The sequence below is a fragment of the Cupressus sempervirens genome, chromosome 8 (genome assembly GCF_028749045.1).
Source record: "Cupressus sempervirens isolate cs-2001-9-10 chromosome 8, ASM2874904v1, whole genome shotgun sequence".
In the NCBI taxonomy this organism is placed as follows: domain Eukaryota; kingdom Viridiplantae; phylum Streptophyta; class Pinopsida; order Cupressales; family Cupressaceae; genus Cupressus; species Cupressus sempervirens.
This window is the reverse complement of record NC_143125.1, coordinates 80,173,670-80,189,077: the sequence shown is the minus strand read 5'-3', so window position 1 is coordinate 80,189,077 and position 15,408 is coordinate 80,173,670. Positions and strand designations below refer to the sequence as shown.

At 34.9% G+C, this 15,408-nt stretch overlaps 1 protein-coding gene across 2 annotated transcripts in view; it reads left to right on the top strand.

The window, feature by feature from the left end:
* Window positions 1–11,538, top strand: part of CYP97B3 (cytochrome P450, family 97, subfamily B, polypeptide 3) — a 233,581-nt gene extending 222,043 nt beyond the window's left edge. Inside the window, exons 12-15 of one of the 2 annotated variants that reach the window (XR_016355364.1) lie at window positions 9,097–9,158; window positions 10,387–10,549; window positions 10,655–10,804; window positions 10,995–11,538. Coding sequence is in view for 1 of the 2 variants with exons in the window: in XM_089796842.1 (XP_089652968.1) it covers window positions 9,097–9,158; window positions 10,655–10,804; window positions 10,995–11,237 (455 nt within the window). In the remaining variant the exon portion in view is untranslated. The remainder of the gene's footprint in view (window positions 1–9,096; window positions 9,159–10,386; window positions 10,550–10,654; window positions 10,805–10,994) is intronic. The other variant, XM_089796842.1, reaches the window with a different exon arrangement.
* Window positions 11,539–15,408: the final 3,870 nt, after the last annotated feature.

Here is a 15,408-nt window from a genome sequence, read left to right as displayed (position 1 = left end):
AAAGCATATGCATATGCAATGGAACAGAAAGCGAAATGGAATGAAATGGAAGTTACAAAATAGAACATGAAATGAAATGGAATGGAATGAGAATGCGTGAAGGTGAAACGCATGGGAATGTGTGCAAATGAAAATTGCTGATTTGAAAAGTGACTTAGCATTTTCAAGGCATTATTGCATGAAAAATGAATACATGTAAATGCAACATGTAAAGTGAGGTGGAGGGTGAAATGAGATACGAATGTGGGTGAAGAATACACTTCACATGTATGTGCGAATGAAGGTCAAGATGGAAAGCATGGAAAGATGCGGAAACATTTATTTGCTCATGAAAGCACAAATGTGTATGAAGAGATGGAAATGGAAAATGGATATGAGATAATTAATTTTATAGTCACTTTTGATAAAAAGGAGAAGTCAAAGTACATGGGAACTGAAAATGACATCTTTTTGACTTTTCAAAATGTGACTTTTAATCAAAATCAGACCTTTTTGATGTAATTACACGTAAGACATTTCATGTAATCATGTCGTGCGAATGAAAGCAAAAAGTGAGATGGGTGAAAATGGAAGTGGAAAATGGGATTACATGCATATGCGGATGACGAATGAGATGAAAAACATGTAATCACATTTTGTTGAGCAAGAGATGAAGTGTTGTGACATGGAAACAAAATGTGAAATATGACAATGCTTTAGCATGTAATGAAGCAAAAACAAGCTCTTGGGAAAGAACTTGCAATTTCTCCAAGTGGAGAAAACCGGCAAGCAAGCACAAAACACAAAAAACAAAAGAAACAATGTACCTTCAAAAATAACTCACACATGGCAAAATGCAATGCACTTCAAAACTCAAATTCGAAATTGGGACTTGGGAAAGAACCAAAAAACATGAAAAAAAATTAAAACTTCATATTTAAAGGAAAAAAACACTTTCCATGGCAAAGATTTTCACAAATGGCAACCATCAAGTAATTTCATGCATAAAATCAGCAAGATAAGAATGAATTAAATAGCAAGGAAGAAGTCCGCTTACATGAAGATTAAGTGCCAAAAATGAAGGAAAAAGATGCTCCAATGCTGAAAAATTCTCCAGAAATGGTAAGACTTTTTCCAACTTTGCAAATTCGAATGGGCGAGGGCAGCAAACAAGGAGAAGTTGTTGGAAGATGCCAAAATGTGCCCTAAAAACACTCCAAGATCCAACGTTTTTGCAAATTGAAATTCATGGGACATTCTTGGTGAAAAACATGTTTCACCAAGGAGCATAAGTAAATCGATTTGGTATTTAAACACCAAAATGTTAACCCATATGCAATGTAATCACCAAATAAGAGCAAATCAATTTATCCTCATGCAGAAATGTTGATAAAAAAATGGAGGTATTTGGAGTTTTCTTCAAAAACGTGCCCTAGGATTGAGCTCCCAAAAAGGATTTTCAACATATTAAATCCATTTTTGATGCAAGGAAACTCATTGTCAAATAAAAATGCCTTCAATGGAGAAGACTTCATGCAAATCCACCAAGAAAATCTCTTACAATGAGCAAAATCGGGTTCTTGGGGAGCATATGCATGCATTCCTTCAGAATTGGACATTTTGGAGGGCACAACACATTTCTAAACATGCTTTTGATGAAAATCGGATCTTTTGGGGTGCATAGCATATTTTAAAATATGCGGCAAGTTAAAATCGGACCTTTCGGGGTGCTTAGCATGTTTTAAAATATGCAAGTCATCAAAATCAGACCTTTTGGAGCGCATAGCATATTTTAAGTTACATCTCATTTTTTAGATGTTTAGACATAAAAACTTCACTTTTCATGTCATAGCATCAGAAAGGTCCACTTATGATGAACTTTTCATGTAATGACATCAAAAAGGTCCACCAAAGTAAACTTTATATGCAATGGCATGTAAAAAGTCCACTTTTGATGGATTTTACATGTTATTGCATATAAAATGTCCACTTATGAAGACTTTAAGTTATTTAATTCACTTAAAATTATAAAAATGTTACAAAATGGGTCATAAACAATATTTATTTATTATATTATGAAATATAATACATAAACATCATTTTAAAGTAACATTTAAATAAGCATTTGATTTTTAAAACCAAAAATTAAAATGAAACTATATAGTTATATAGTTACTTTAAGTGAAAAATATAAAAGTAACTAAACTTAAAATTATAACACACTACAGTCACTTTAAGTTATAAATTTAAAATAAAAGTAACTTAAAAACATAACAAAAAGTGAATATAGATAAATAGATAGATAAAATTTTAACGTCCACAAGGCTAAAAATAGCCTATGGGACAACAAGACAACTCAAGCAGACTTAAGTAACAATGTTCGTCGCTTGTGTAGGATGATGATGAGTCCACCCAATTGCTCAATGTACTCTTCGTTGAATAAGTTATGCCAAGAACTGTCACATATAGTGTCCGCAAATTTATCTCTACTACTCTTGTAGGCTTCACATTCTAAAATAAAGTGCTGTTCAGTTTCCACTTTCCCAGAATTGCAGAATCTGCAAATTCTTTCTTCCCAAGCCTCCTTTGGCCTCTTCTAACGTCCGGTCTCACAACGAAGTTGGTGAGAGTTGGTTCTCAACTGAGCAATAAGAATTTTAGCCCTCCAAGAAATGTTGGCTCCTATGTATGCTTTTTGGAGTTGATCACAAGCGAGGTTGAACTCATTTATATAATATAATTTCTTCCTTCCGATCTCGCTTCTCCAATTTCTCTTGTAGAATTTTTCTCCATGACAAAGACCTTTATTTCTTTATTATTTGTGGGACACATATTGAATTGAATATTCCATTTACTCATCCATTTGATGTTTTGTTGCATCCATGTCCTTTTTCGCTGACATAGTGTGTCACTAAAGACCACTTTAGGCCATCTATCCTCTTTCATTTTTTCGATTCTTTTTAGATAACTTAGAAGGCGAACCATAGCAAGTGCCTCAATAGGAGCAGCCCCCATTTCACTTAGCATGATATCATATGGAACAGTGCTTTTGATTTTAAACTTGCTTGTGATCAAGCGCTTTTGGATTCCTTTGATTTGTTTCCATTGTGCTATAGTAGTGTTGCTGGCCCATAATTCACACCCGTAAAGAACAATTGGCAGCACAAGAAGACCGAACAAAGTTTGAATAGTTTTCCAATCCCACAACTCTGCTTCACGGCACCTATTCTGAAGAGCATAAAAAGCCTTCCACCCACCTAATATCCTTTTATACCTGCAGCTAGACCAGCTTAGTTTTTTGTTGAAATCGATGCCAAGGTATTTATACTCCGCAACTTCTTCAAGAAAACTTCCATTGTAATAAAATTCATGTTGGTGTTGTTTTTTATTATTAGAGAAAATCATAACCTTAGTCTTGCTGATATTGACCTGCATCCCCACCATTCCGCAAAAGCGCTCAAGAGAAGATAGATGATCTTGCAAACCATAGGCAGATTTGGCAATTAAAATGAGATTGTCCGCATATAGGAGCAGTTTTATAACAAATTCACCTAGTTGAATGCCTTCACCCTTTTGCATGTTTAACCACTCTTCCAGTTTGTCAATATATAAACCAAATAAAGTAGGAGATAAAGGGCAGCCCTGTTTGACCCTGATATCGCTCCTAAAACATTCTGAAATGCCATCTGAAGTTCTGATTTTAACTTTCACCTCTTCGTACATCCTATGAACAGCAGCTCTGAGATGCATAGGAATCCCCAATTCTTCCATCCTAAACCAAAGCTCGTCTCTCGGGACGGTGTCAAAAGCCTTTTTAAAGTCGACAAAGCAACAAAATACCTCTTCCTTTTTCTCCCATTCTTTTTCAATAATGTGTCTCAAAGTGACACAGTGATCCACTGTCGAGTGCTTTGGCCTAAAACCAGCTTGTCCTTTAGCACGTTTATGGTTTTCTTCTGCCCATTTGCTGATCCTAGTTTCTATCATGCTGCCAAAAAGTTTAGCAAAGAGGGGATTGATCATTATAGTCCTGTAGTTGGAGGGATTGTTAACATCACCACTCTTAAAAAGTGGTATTGCAAGGCTGATTGTCCAATCTTTCGGAAACCCTTCTTGGCAAATTTTGTTGAAAATTTCAGTGATGTGCGGTGCAAGAGTTTTCATACCCCACTTCAGATATTCTGCTTGGAGCGCAACAAGGTCTTTTGCTTTACCTCCACCTAACTTCTTAATCCTTGGCTCTATCTCTTGCACAGTGAAAAGATTTGTATCATCATTGACCAAAGGTGGCTGTCCCACTCCACCCTCTTGTTCATAAAGTTTCTTAGCATATTCAAACCATTGGGTGGCAGTAATATTATTATTTTCAGTTTGCTTTCTCCATGGTTGGAGTTCTTTCCAAAAACGTTTGGGGTTATTTCTGCCCAAGAAAATTAACTCCTCTCTCCTTGTGAACATAAAATCAGTTTTTTTCTTCTTTAGGATCTATTTGTAGGCCTTAATGTAGGCCTTAGGATCTATCTGTAGAACATATAATGTTATATTTTTAAAAAAGTGAATGTCAAATTGAAAATATAATATCATATTTTTAATTCGTGTTGTTGCACCTAAAATGTCCACTTTTGAGGCACTAAAACGGGCATAACTCTTGACTGACAACTTTGATCGACCTCTAGGTTAGACCGAATCGAAGGGAAAAACGAAAGGCATGACATGAGCAAAACCAAAGGACTAAAAATAAGCAAATGCAAACTCAAAAGCAAAGAATGGACGATGAAGGCTTCAAAAATCAAGCAAAGGTTCGACAGAAAGCAAAATGAAAAAGACTTGACGAAGGCCTTCAGCAAAACAATTTGATATTTGAATTGAAATGGATCAATCGATCAACATTAAACAATTAAATATCAAATTCAAGCTTAGAGAAACGTGAAACTAGCTTGGAAAGTTTCGTGCTGTTACCAACATTTTGTGATGACAAAATGCAGGACAACACTCCCTATAGGTTATGATTGTTTAATTTAGATAGTGTAAACTGGAATATTTAAACATCATCAGAAATATAATTATCCAGAATAGAAACCATGCATGTGATATTGGAAGAATGATAATCTTTTTTTCCATGTAATGTCATATCAACCTTAACATATTCTCAATGCTAGATTACATTTATAAATTACCCGACGGTTGGTTGAGCATACCAATCATTGGTTCGTACAATTACCCTAGAACCAAATTTCTTAATATTGCCATCACTAATCAAAACATAAAACATAAAGTATTATTCTGACTAACTAAATTACAATTAACATTAGTAACCCCACAAAAAAGAAGTCTTCTAGATGACAAAACAAAATGGCTGATGTTACATAAAGAAAGTTTAATATGAGGAAGGATGAGACGATGTCCTTGGAGTGGTAGAGGACATTAGTCTTGGGAGCTACTATTGGAGGAGCTAGAGATCTTGACCTGCTACCATCTATTTCTCCCATGTTGCCTTCAACAATTTGAATGCATTCGTTAAATCCTGCGTATTGCTTTCCAACATCACTAAGGTAGCTCACAACTGTCCCTTTCTTGCATGAGCTATCTTCTCTTGAGCTAGTTCGTTTTCCAACTCAACAACTTTCACTTGCAAGGCCACCTCTCATTCCAGTGATAGAGTATTCTCCTCATTTGTCTTTCATGTTGTGCGGTTCATTCGTTAGAATTGAAGGAATGTATCCCATAATGCCTGGTCCATGTTCTAGAGGACACCCATCACGATTGTTTTACCCTTTGGAATGTATGGACTATCCTATTCCTCCAATGCGTTTGCAGTCTTTGTATTGGACCATCTTTAGACTATGAGGTGCCTTGTCAAATCCCTTTCACACTCCTGCATGAGTCTCAAAAGCTTCTCTACCATCATTGTGATAATGCCAACGTCCAACTATTTGGAGAGTTCTACCACCTCATATGTTACTATCGCCATCCCCTCCATTTCTACCAAGAATCACTAAATGGATGCTTGGAACCTTGGAATGGAGGCCTCCTCCTGGTGGATCTCTAGTATAATGTCTCATGTAGCTCCTTCCCTCTAGAGGGGGATGTTCCCCTCCTTGTGGCTCCCATTCTCTACCTTGATTAACCTCACCCTATAGGGCTACCGGTGCCTCCTCTATCCGCCTCTTCTCATTAGTTTGTTGTTCCATCAATAGGGCTGGTGAGGGTGGGAGAATGTTTCCCACCTCCATCTCAAACTTCTTCAAGAATCTTTGGATGACACTCCAACTCTTGCTTCGTGAGGGACTTAGAGATTCTTTGACAATTCTTTGTCACTATCGCCACATCTCACTTTTCTCTTTGGTTCGCAAGATCTTCTTATAGAGGTTTTTGCTTCCCTCTACACTCTTGTCTCTCTTCTAGTACATCTCCTTTTGTCCTTGTTCAATAGAAGGGGGAATTAACTATTTGAATTCCTGGAGGTATGAAACCTACTTGTGTCACAGTCCTCTTCCCTCTAGTTTCGGTCCTCATACTATTGATATATTTTCTTCTTGTCATGTTCCCTCTCTCTTGCCTCACGTCATTCTTGGAATTGGACCAATGTGTGAGCCAATAATCTTGGAAGGCTTCCTAGAAGATTGTAGATAAGAGTGTTCACCATGAGTTCGGCACGTACTATGTTAGTGGCGACTGCTCTCTACCAAGCCTACTACTACACTTTCTCATCAACCAAGATGACCCATGCCTAAGTCAAATTTTGTGTGAACTGGTATTCTTGAGTCTCTTCCCTTTCGTCCTTAGGGTCGTTGTTAGTTATCGATACTTTTTGATCGAAGGTGCGGACCACTATTTTTCCATCCCGCCTATTCATACTTCCTCAGACCTCCAAATTCGGACCTAAGCAATGGGGCCAAAATGTTTACTCCCTACGGGTTATGATTATTTGATTTACACATAGGGTAAATAATAATCTTCATACAACAATGTAAGAAACATAATAATCTAGAGTAAAACCATACACATAATATTGGCAGAATTATAAGCATTTTTTCCATGTAATGCCATATCAACCTTAACATATTCTTGGTGCCAGATCACATTTATAAAGCACCCAATGGTTGGTTGAGCATACTGACGGTCGGTTCCTACAACTACCCAAGTACCAGCTTTCATTACATTGCCATGACTAATCAAATCATAAAACATAAAGTATTATTCTGACTAACTAAACTGCAGCTAACACCCTTGCTTAGTGCTTTGTGCTTATTCAATAATCATAATTTGGGGTCTTTTTTACTCCATTGTTCTCTAGTGTAGCTTAAGTCTGAAGGTGCTCCACAAGTCCCATTGACCGACTTATTTCCATATGATAAGTAGGAGATAATTTCCACAGCAAGTCAAATTGTGATATTAATATCAGGATTTAACTGTGTGATTTTGAGTCAAACTCATTGACCCATGTTTCATGAGTAGTGATTCAACATGAATCCATCTCTCATGAGAATAAATAAAACACTTAGCACTCATTGGATCTAGGCGATGCTCACAGGGGTGAAGCATCGGGACTTCCCAGGAGGTCACCCATCCTAGTAGGGTTGCAAGCTTTGGGTTTAACAATGGATGAAACTCTGTAGTTAAGCACGCTTAGGCTGGACTAGTACTGGGATGGGTGACCTCCTGGGAAGTCTCGGTGCTTCACCCCTGTGAGCATCACCTAGATCCAATGAGTGCTAAGTGTTCCATTTATTCTCATGAGAGATGGATTCATGTTGAATCACTACTCATGAAACATGGGTCAATGAGTTTGACTCAAAATCACACAGTTAAATCCTGATATTAATATCACAATTATGTCCATATGTTGACAATATTTAAAGTGAGATTGAGTTATAGAACTTTTTTTGGCAATTTTTCAAGTCCACTGCAAGAATCTGACATGGAATGATCTGAAATATTATGGGGAAATTTTTTTAATTTCTAAGAAATCAAACTTAGATTTACTATTTTTATGCTAGTTTGTTTGCCAGATTCAATTTTGTATTTCACTACTGCGCTGTCAGAATATTGCGAACATGCACACCTTGACAACACTTTGTGATTTAGAAATATTGACAAATACAAACTACATCCATATCACAATGAATTATATTTTCAAGAAATGTGTATGGATATGACAGAAGAAGTTCAACAGAGTTCAACAAAGGAGGAAATTTGAACAAAGTTCTGAACGTATCCTTATATATTTTGACATATGAATACAAAAATTTAAAGAGAGCCAATTGTTTCATTTTCATTATTGCCTATCTTTTGCAGCTAAGCTGTTTGATTTGGAAGATCGTTTGATCAGCCATGTTTTTTCTTTATTTTTCCATTTCCTCAAGCTTCTTTTACTGTGTTACATTCATATTTTGTGCACCCAGCAGGTCAGTTGCTTCTCTTGTTTTCTTTTCTGCAAACTGATCAGAGTTCTTTCTTAAGATTGGAACTGTACATACAGCACCATCAAAAAATTGGAGTGATATTTCCCTGCTTCTAAGGTTTCTCCCATTTTTCTAACACTTAGAAGACTTTTTTCATTGACTACTGACTTGCAAATGGATAATGTCACGTTGACTGCTAGTTGATGCTCAGTCTTACATGAAAGAAATGTGAATTAATAAGCTGTTTGTGTTTCCTTCATAAACACATTAACTAAAAATTAATGGACAACTGAGCCAAACAAATTAATCTAATCTAACCTATTTTTGACCTTACTCTTGAACACTGTATGTGGAGATGAGATCAATTATTTAGTAATCCAAGCTTTATGTACACAAAAATGATATTTCATTTTTCAAAAAAACGTTAAAAGTGAACAACATAAAAGACTGGAGAAATCACATCAGATTGACTAGGTGTTTTATGTAGGTCCCATAGGCTTATGGCCTTCTGGACGTCATTAAAAATCTTTCATTTATTCATTCATTCATAGTATCGCTTCATTCTGTTTTCACATTGTTTGATAATAGTCTTTTTGTAGTAGTATAAACATGTTTGAAGCATTAGGTGGCGTACAACATAGTTCAGTGATGCCATGTATTTTGTGTTAAACTATGTCCATCATGACCTATTATGTTTTGTATCTCCATGCAGGTGGATATAGAGGGGATAAGGAAGGCTATTTGATACCCCAAGGGACTGACATATTTATTTCTGTAAGAATAAATGTCCTTACACACGATCACATTTCTCACTCTTTAGTGTGTTTTTAAATGTTGCCAAAATTTAAATTGTTAGGTTTCATTATCGCTTTGATCATAGTTTTAGGACTTGGACTCAGACTTGATTTGAGGACCCAATGTTTTGATTCAGCATGGACTCAGGAAAGAAAATGACCTTATAAGTTCACCAAAAACTAATGCATTTAGAGGATAAATCTGCAGAGGCTATGAAACCCACACTAGATAGAGATCTTTGATGCCAATAAAGATGATGACAAATCAGTGATAAAGGTTTCCCTATTGCAGTATAAATGAAATTAACCTCCGACAAAAACAGAGTATTCCAAGCCATAGTAATTACAGAAATAGAAGACAAACAGATTCCTAGAATTTCAATATTATACGCCTCAGCACACAATTACTTCTCAGCTACAGTAGACACAGTTAGAGGAGTCTCTTTAATTTCAGATTGCAAATCAATTCAATACCACTTTACCTCAGCAGTGGATCGATGCACAAGCTCAAAACTCCAGACTGAACTCAAATTCAGAAACTAGGAAAGTTTTCCGAAAGAACTCAGCTCTTGAAACTTTCCAACACAACATCAATTTAAATATTTAATACATGGCTTAGGCATATAAATGGTCCCTTCCAATGATGATTCAACCCTCAACTTAAGTGAAATTATAAAGTTAAATAATAACTTTATAATAAGCTATTTAATGATTTGATAATAATTTGACCACTAAAAATATAATAACTCCCAAAATACTTATCATTTAAATTTTAAATATGCTATCTGAAATAGGAGTGATACCTATTATTTCTCTATGTCACCAAATGCACTTTCCAAAAATAGAAAGGGTCCATCTCAATCAACACCCAACTTGCAACAAATAGTAAGTACACAAATCTAGGACCAAATGAAATCTGATCTGAGCCAAACAAAGACCAACCTGTAGCTTACTAAATTGTGAAGAAGACAAGACCCTCCCAAACCAAGCCACTGCCTCAGAAGACCCTCTATCCACAATAATTAGTCTACAAGGATCACAATAATAGGGTAATCCCTAAAAGTCCGATGCTGGCAAAAATGGGGACATTACAACACTCAATCACTTCTAGAGTTTTTTCTTTCATTAAAGCTTATATGTTCTCAAGTTTCCACTTAATAATGGTTTCACGATGAGAATAAAGCATTTTTTGTTTTCTTTTCTGTCAGAATCTTCCTGATATACTGATTTGTTCTGTCACTCAAATGGTCTTTGGAGATGATTTCCTGCACTGACCACCTCCTTAGTCTTCTCAACATACCTATTTTGTATGCTAGGAAGGACCTCCTTGAATTGAAGCCTCTATATTTATTTGCAAATAAATAACTATCGGTACTATATTTTTTCTTCAGATTTTGGATTTGGATTTATATATTAGATTTGTGGATGACTATTTTTCAGAGCATCATTCAATAAGGAAATAAATCAATATGGCAGGTTTATAATCTTCACAGATCTCCTTATTTATGGGACAATCCTCATAAATTTGAACCAGAAAGATTCCTTGTACCCAAGGAGAACAAAGATATTGAAGGTTGGGCTGGGTTTTCTCCATACAGAAACCAGGGAGCATTATACCCAAATGAGGTGATTTACTTCTATTGCATGCTTTACCAAATAGATAAAGAATTTTTCTCTACTAGAAGCATCTAAAGAGTTTTTAGTTATGTTCCATTGCAATTTTTCTCTTGATGTATTGTTAAATGATCATGCGTCTGGTGCTCCTTTTATGTTTTGATGTGTCTGTGCCTGATGCATCAAGTAATTATTTGATCAGGTCATATCAGATTTTGCATTTCTTCCTTTTGGGGGTGGTCCTCGCAAGTGTGTAGGAGACCAATTTGCACTTATGGAAGCAACAGTTGGGCTGGCTATGCTATTGCAAAAATTTGACCTGGAGCTCAAGGGTTCTCCAGAATCAGTACAGATAGTTACAGGTGCAACAATTCATACAAAAAATGGATTATGGTGTAAAATAAAACGACGAGAGGGAATTCAGCTAGAGAACATAGTATCCTGATAATTAGTTGTAACGATATGTCTACATGGTTAAAAAAATTCATATTTTTCCTTCTATATTGGTTGAATTTCATTCTGAATGAATTTACTATAGGTTTTTCATTTTAACTAAAATTAGAAATTAGTCTAGTTGATTTTTGCTCCACAACCTTATTCTTTACATGCCCATTGGCTCATGTCCCGATGTCAAGATAAACAGTTCATAGTTACTAGTTACAAAATCAGACTTTCAGTTTGATTGATTCAATTGAAAATTCATCCTTAATATTATAATTTAGTAATTTACAGTTAAAAATTCCAAAGCTTCTGCAATGTGGGTTTTTGTTTTAACAGAATTGAAAATTATCTTTAATCTCAAAGAACTGAGCTTCTTATTTTAAATACTAAGCATTTAACTCGGGGCATTTTAGAGGGTTGTCTTGCAGGATCTAGAATGTTCTGCCTTGACAAAGTGTAGATGGATGAAAATCGTTCATCTTAACAAATACTGCACTGACCTTACTCTTGAAGTAGTTATTCTCATTTTAGGAAGGAGAACTCCTCATCTTGAAATACCATGTGTACAAGCCTTTAAAGCAGTCTGTCTAGTAGAATCTAGAATAGTCATTACCCTACAAACATGAATATAGATGAATGAAAGTTCAATCATTTGAATACTGCACTAATCAATCCTAAAATAGTTCTTGATATAGTATAAGACAGGTTTTGAAAAAACAGGAAACCCTACTTACAATAGATTGTCACAAGGATAATCACAGATGACTGACAGATGAAACACCTTAACAGAACAAAAGTTTTAATTAAGAGTTAGCAAATTCCCGCAATCCATATGAACAGATTCTTGTAATTCTAAATTTTGACTATGTATGCATTTTTTAGTCATTTTTTTGGGTGACACTGTCATCCATCATTGGGAAAAAGATTCTTTCCCTTTTTTTAGCGGTTCAGCAGCTTCAATTTCGTGGAGGAAGAATTTCTTTTGTAAATTAGTAAACTCTAGTGCCAGCTGCTTCATGAAACTGTTTCTTTTTTCTAGCCCTCATGGGAGAACTAAGCCCTTTCTCAACATTTTGGGGGACTTATTGGTCTTAATATGCTTGTTGCCATCCTATTTTTTTTAATCGGGAAAAGGTTGAAGCCAAAAAATTTTATTAATCAAATTTAAATACAAATAATCTCTGTTTATTGTGGGCACTAGTGGGAAATAATGGAGATAGAAACCTCCAGTCTTGCTCGGGACCGAGTCCAAAATATAGAAAATTAAATACAAAGCTTGAGGAGGCATACCTCCTTTTGTAGAAACTTATTAGGACATACCCTAATTCATGGAAGGTTTATAAATCATTTGATTTAGATATGTTCTTGATGTTATCCATACTTAATCCATCCATCTGATAGAAATAAACAACTGTCTTGTGACATAGAGTCCTTCTCCAGCCTTATCTTGATTGTATTTGCAAGACTCAATGCATCTTGATGAAGATCATTGTTAGCTATATAATATAGACGAATTACTTGCAACATCCATGTTAAAAGAAAACATATCTCCTTTAGACATATTGCCAAAAGATGCTTGAAAGATCGACTCAATGTTTAATTAGTTAGATATATATTTTGGTAAATATGATTTAAACATATGGTGTCATTTTAAGAAGGTTTATTGGTTTACTGGGATTATAATGACATTGGATATATTAAGATAACATTTGATTAAAGTATTAGACTGTAAGTAAATACTATTTTGAATTGTTTCAATATAATATTGATATATAATGTTGACATGTTATTAATGAATGCAGAGAGAATGTTATTATAATGAATCCACTGAAAAGCACTGAAGACTTATGTATGTTTCTGTGTTTGTTGTGTTTTACTCAGCAGGGTTCAAGGTTATACAATTATGATGGAGGGCAGACAGTGAGTCACGACCGATAGGCGTGACTCACGCTATAGTCACGTCTATTGGGCATGACTCAAAGTTACCCCCGATACTTATAACTGATGAGAATAGTAAACTGTTGTTTATTTAATGTAGTCGATTACTAATTGCAATATATTGAAATATGTTTATAATATAAAATCTGTGTGTGTGTGTGTGTGTGTGTGTGTGTGTGTGTGTGTGTGTGTGTGTGTGTGTGTGAGTGTGAAAATATTTAGCAAGCTCTCTAGAGTAATGGCCTATCAGAAACATCAACTGAATGATGATCACCAAATACTCAATGTGGTATTGGCCTATTAGAATATCAGGGCAAGATATCCACCAAGTACCGAAAATAAATCTATACAAGCAACTTGTAGATAATCAAATTGATGATATCAAACGCCTAGTTGTTGATTTATAAGATAAAGCCTTTACATGAAACAATTTCACAAAAATGAATCATGCTACAAGTTATTGAAAGGACGCCACTTTACAACAACTTCTCCTGATACAAATGAAATCATTTTGAAGTTGTCACTTCTTAATGATTAACACAAGTTTTATAAATTTATAATATATAAAAATGTACAATAATCAATTTCTCTAAGACATTTCCTCATATTTTACAATCATACCAAGTTCTTTATGAAAATGCTCTACTTTTGTTTTAGCAAGTGGTTTGGTAAGAGTGTTTGCAATTTGATCCTCTGTACTAATATATTCCAACTTGATTACATCCTTCTCAACCATGTCTAGAACATAGTGGTATGGTATTTCAATGTGTTTTGATTTGTTATGAAACACTGGATTAAGAGATAGCTTGATACAACTCTGGTTATCAGAATAAATAATAGTAGGTGGAAGTGGCTTCCCAAATAATCCAAATAGAAGTTTCCTCAACCATACAGCTTCTCTTGCTCCCATAGATGCAGCTATGTATTCAACTTCTTTAGAACTTTGTGCTACTAAAGACTGCTTCCGACTAAACTAAGATATCATTGTTGAACCCAAGGTAAAACAACATCCTGAAGTGCTCTTACAATTTTCTGAATTTCCTGCCCAATCAGAATCTGTATTTTTTTAAAGATTTAGTTCACTTGTAGTGTATTTGAACCCATATCCAATTGTACCACTGAGATACTTGAGACTGTGTTTTGCTGCTACTAAATGAGTTTGTTTAGGTTTGCACATGAATTGACTGAGAACATTTACAACATAACAAATGTCAGGTCTTGTGTTTACCAAATACATTAAAGAACCAATTATTTGATATAGAGTAGGATCGACACTTTCATAATCTTCAGTTGCTTCTTTTATTTTCTGAAGGTTTGTTTTCATAGGAGTTTTCATTGCCTTGTGGTCTAACATACCAAATCTATTCAGTAGGTCCAGAGTATATTTCCCTTGATTTAGGAAGATTCCTTTTGAATGCTACCATACTTTTAGTCCCAAGAAGTAGTGTAGTATTCCTAAGTCTTTCATTTCAAATTCAGATATGAGATCTTGTTTACATTTTTCAATTAGATGATCTTCTTTTGTAATCAAAAGATCATTAACATATTGTACCATGATTAACATATCCCCTTGTATTACCTTGTAATATAAATTTGGATTTGCAATGTTTTTAGAGAAATCAAGTTTTGTTAGATGCTGATCTATCCATTCATACCAAGCTCGGGGCGCTTGTTTCAATCCATATAAATCCTTTAAAAAAAAAAAAAAAATTGCATACATGAGATTGTTTATTTTGTACTTCAAATCCTTCTAGTTGTTCAAGATAAACTTCCTTTTCTATAACAACATTCGAAAATGTTGTCTTTATATCCATTTGATGAATTTTCCATCCCTTGGATGCAACAATGGCTAAAACAGTTTTGACTATAGTATATTTGGCTACTAGAGAAAAAGTTTCTTCATAGTTGATTCCTTCCTTTTGAGAAAATCCTCTTGCTACAAACCTTGTTTTATACTTGTCAATACTTCCATCTGTAGCATGCTTAATTTTAAATAGCCATTTTGAGGAGACAACTGATTTATTTTTGGGTCCAGGAACAATATCCCAAACATCATTTTAAGAATGGAGTTATATTCTTCTGTCATGGCATCTTTCCAATGTTGATGTTTTATTGCTTCTTTAACATCAAATGGTTCATATTTGGAGATTTCACTCATTAATGCAATGTAACTTGTGTATATGTTAGGACATTTTCTTTCCCTAATGAAATCTGAGGGAATGGAATTGTTTTCTTCA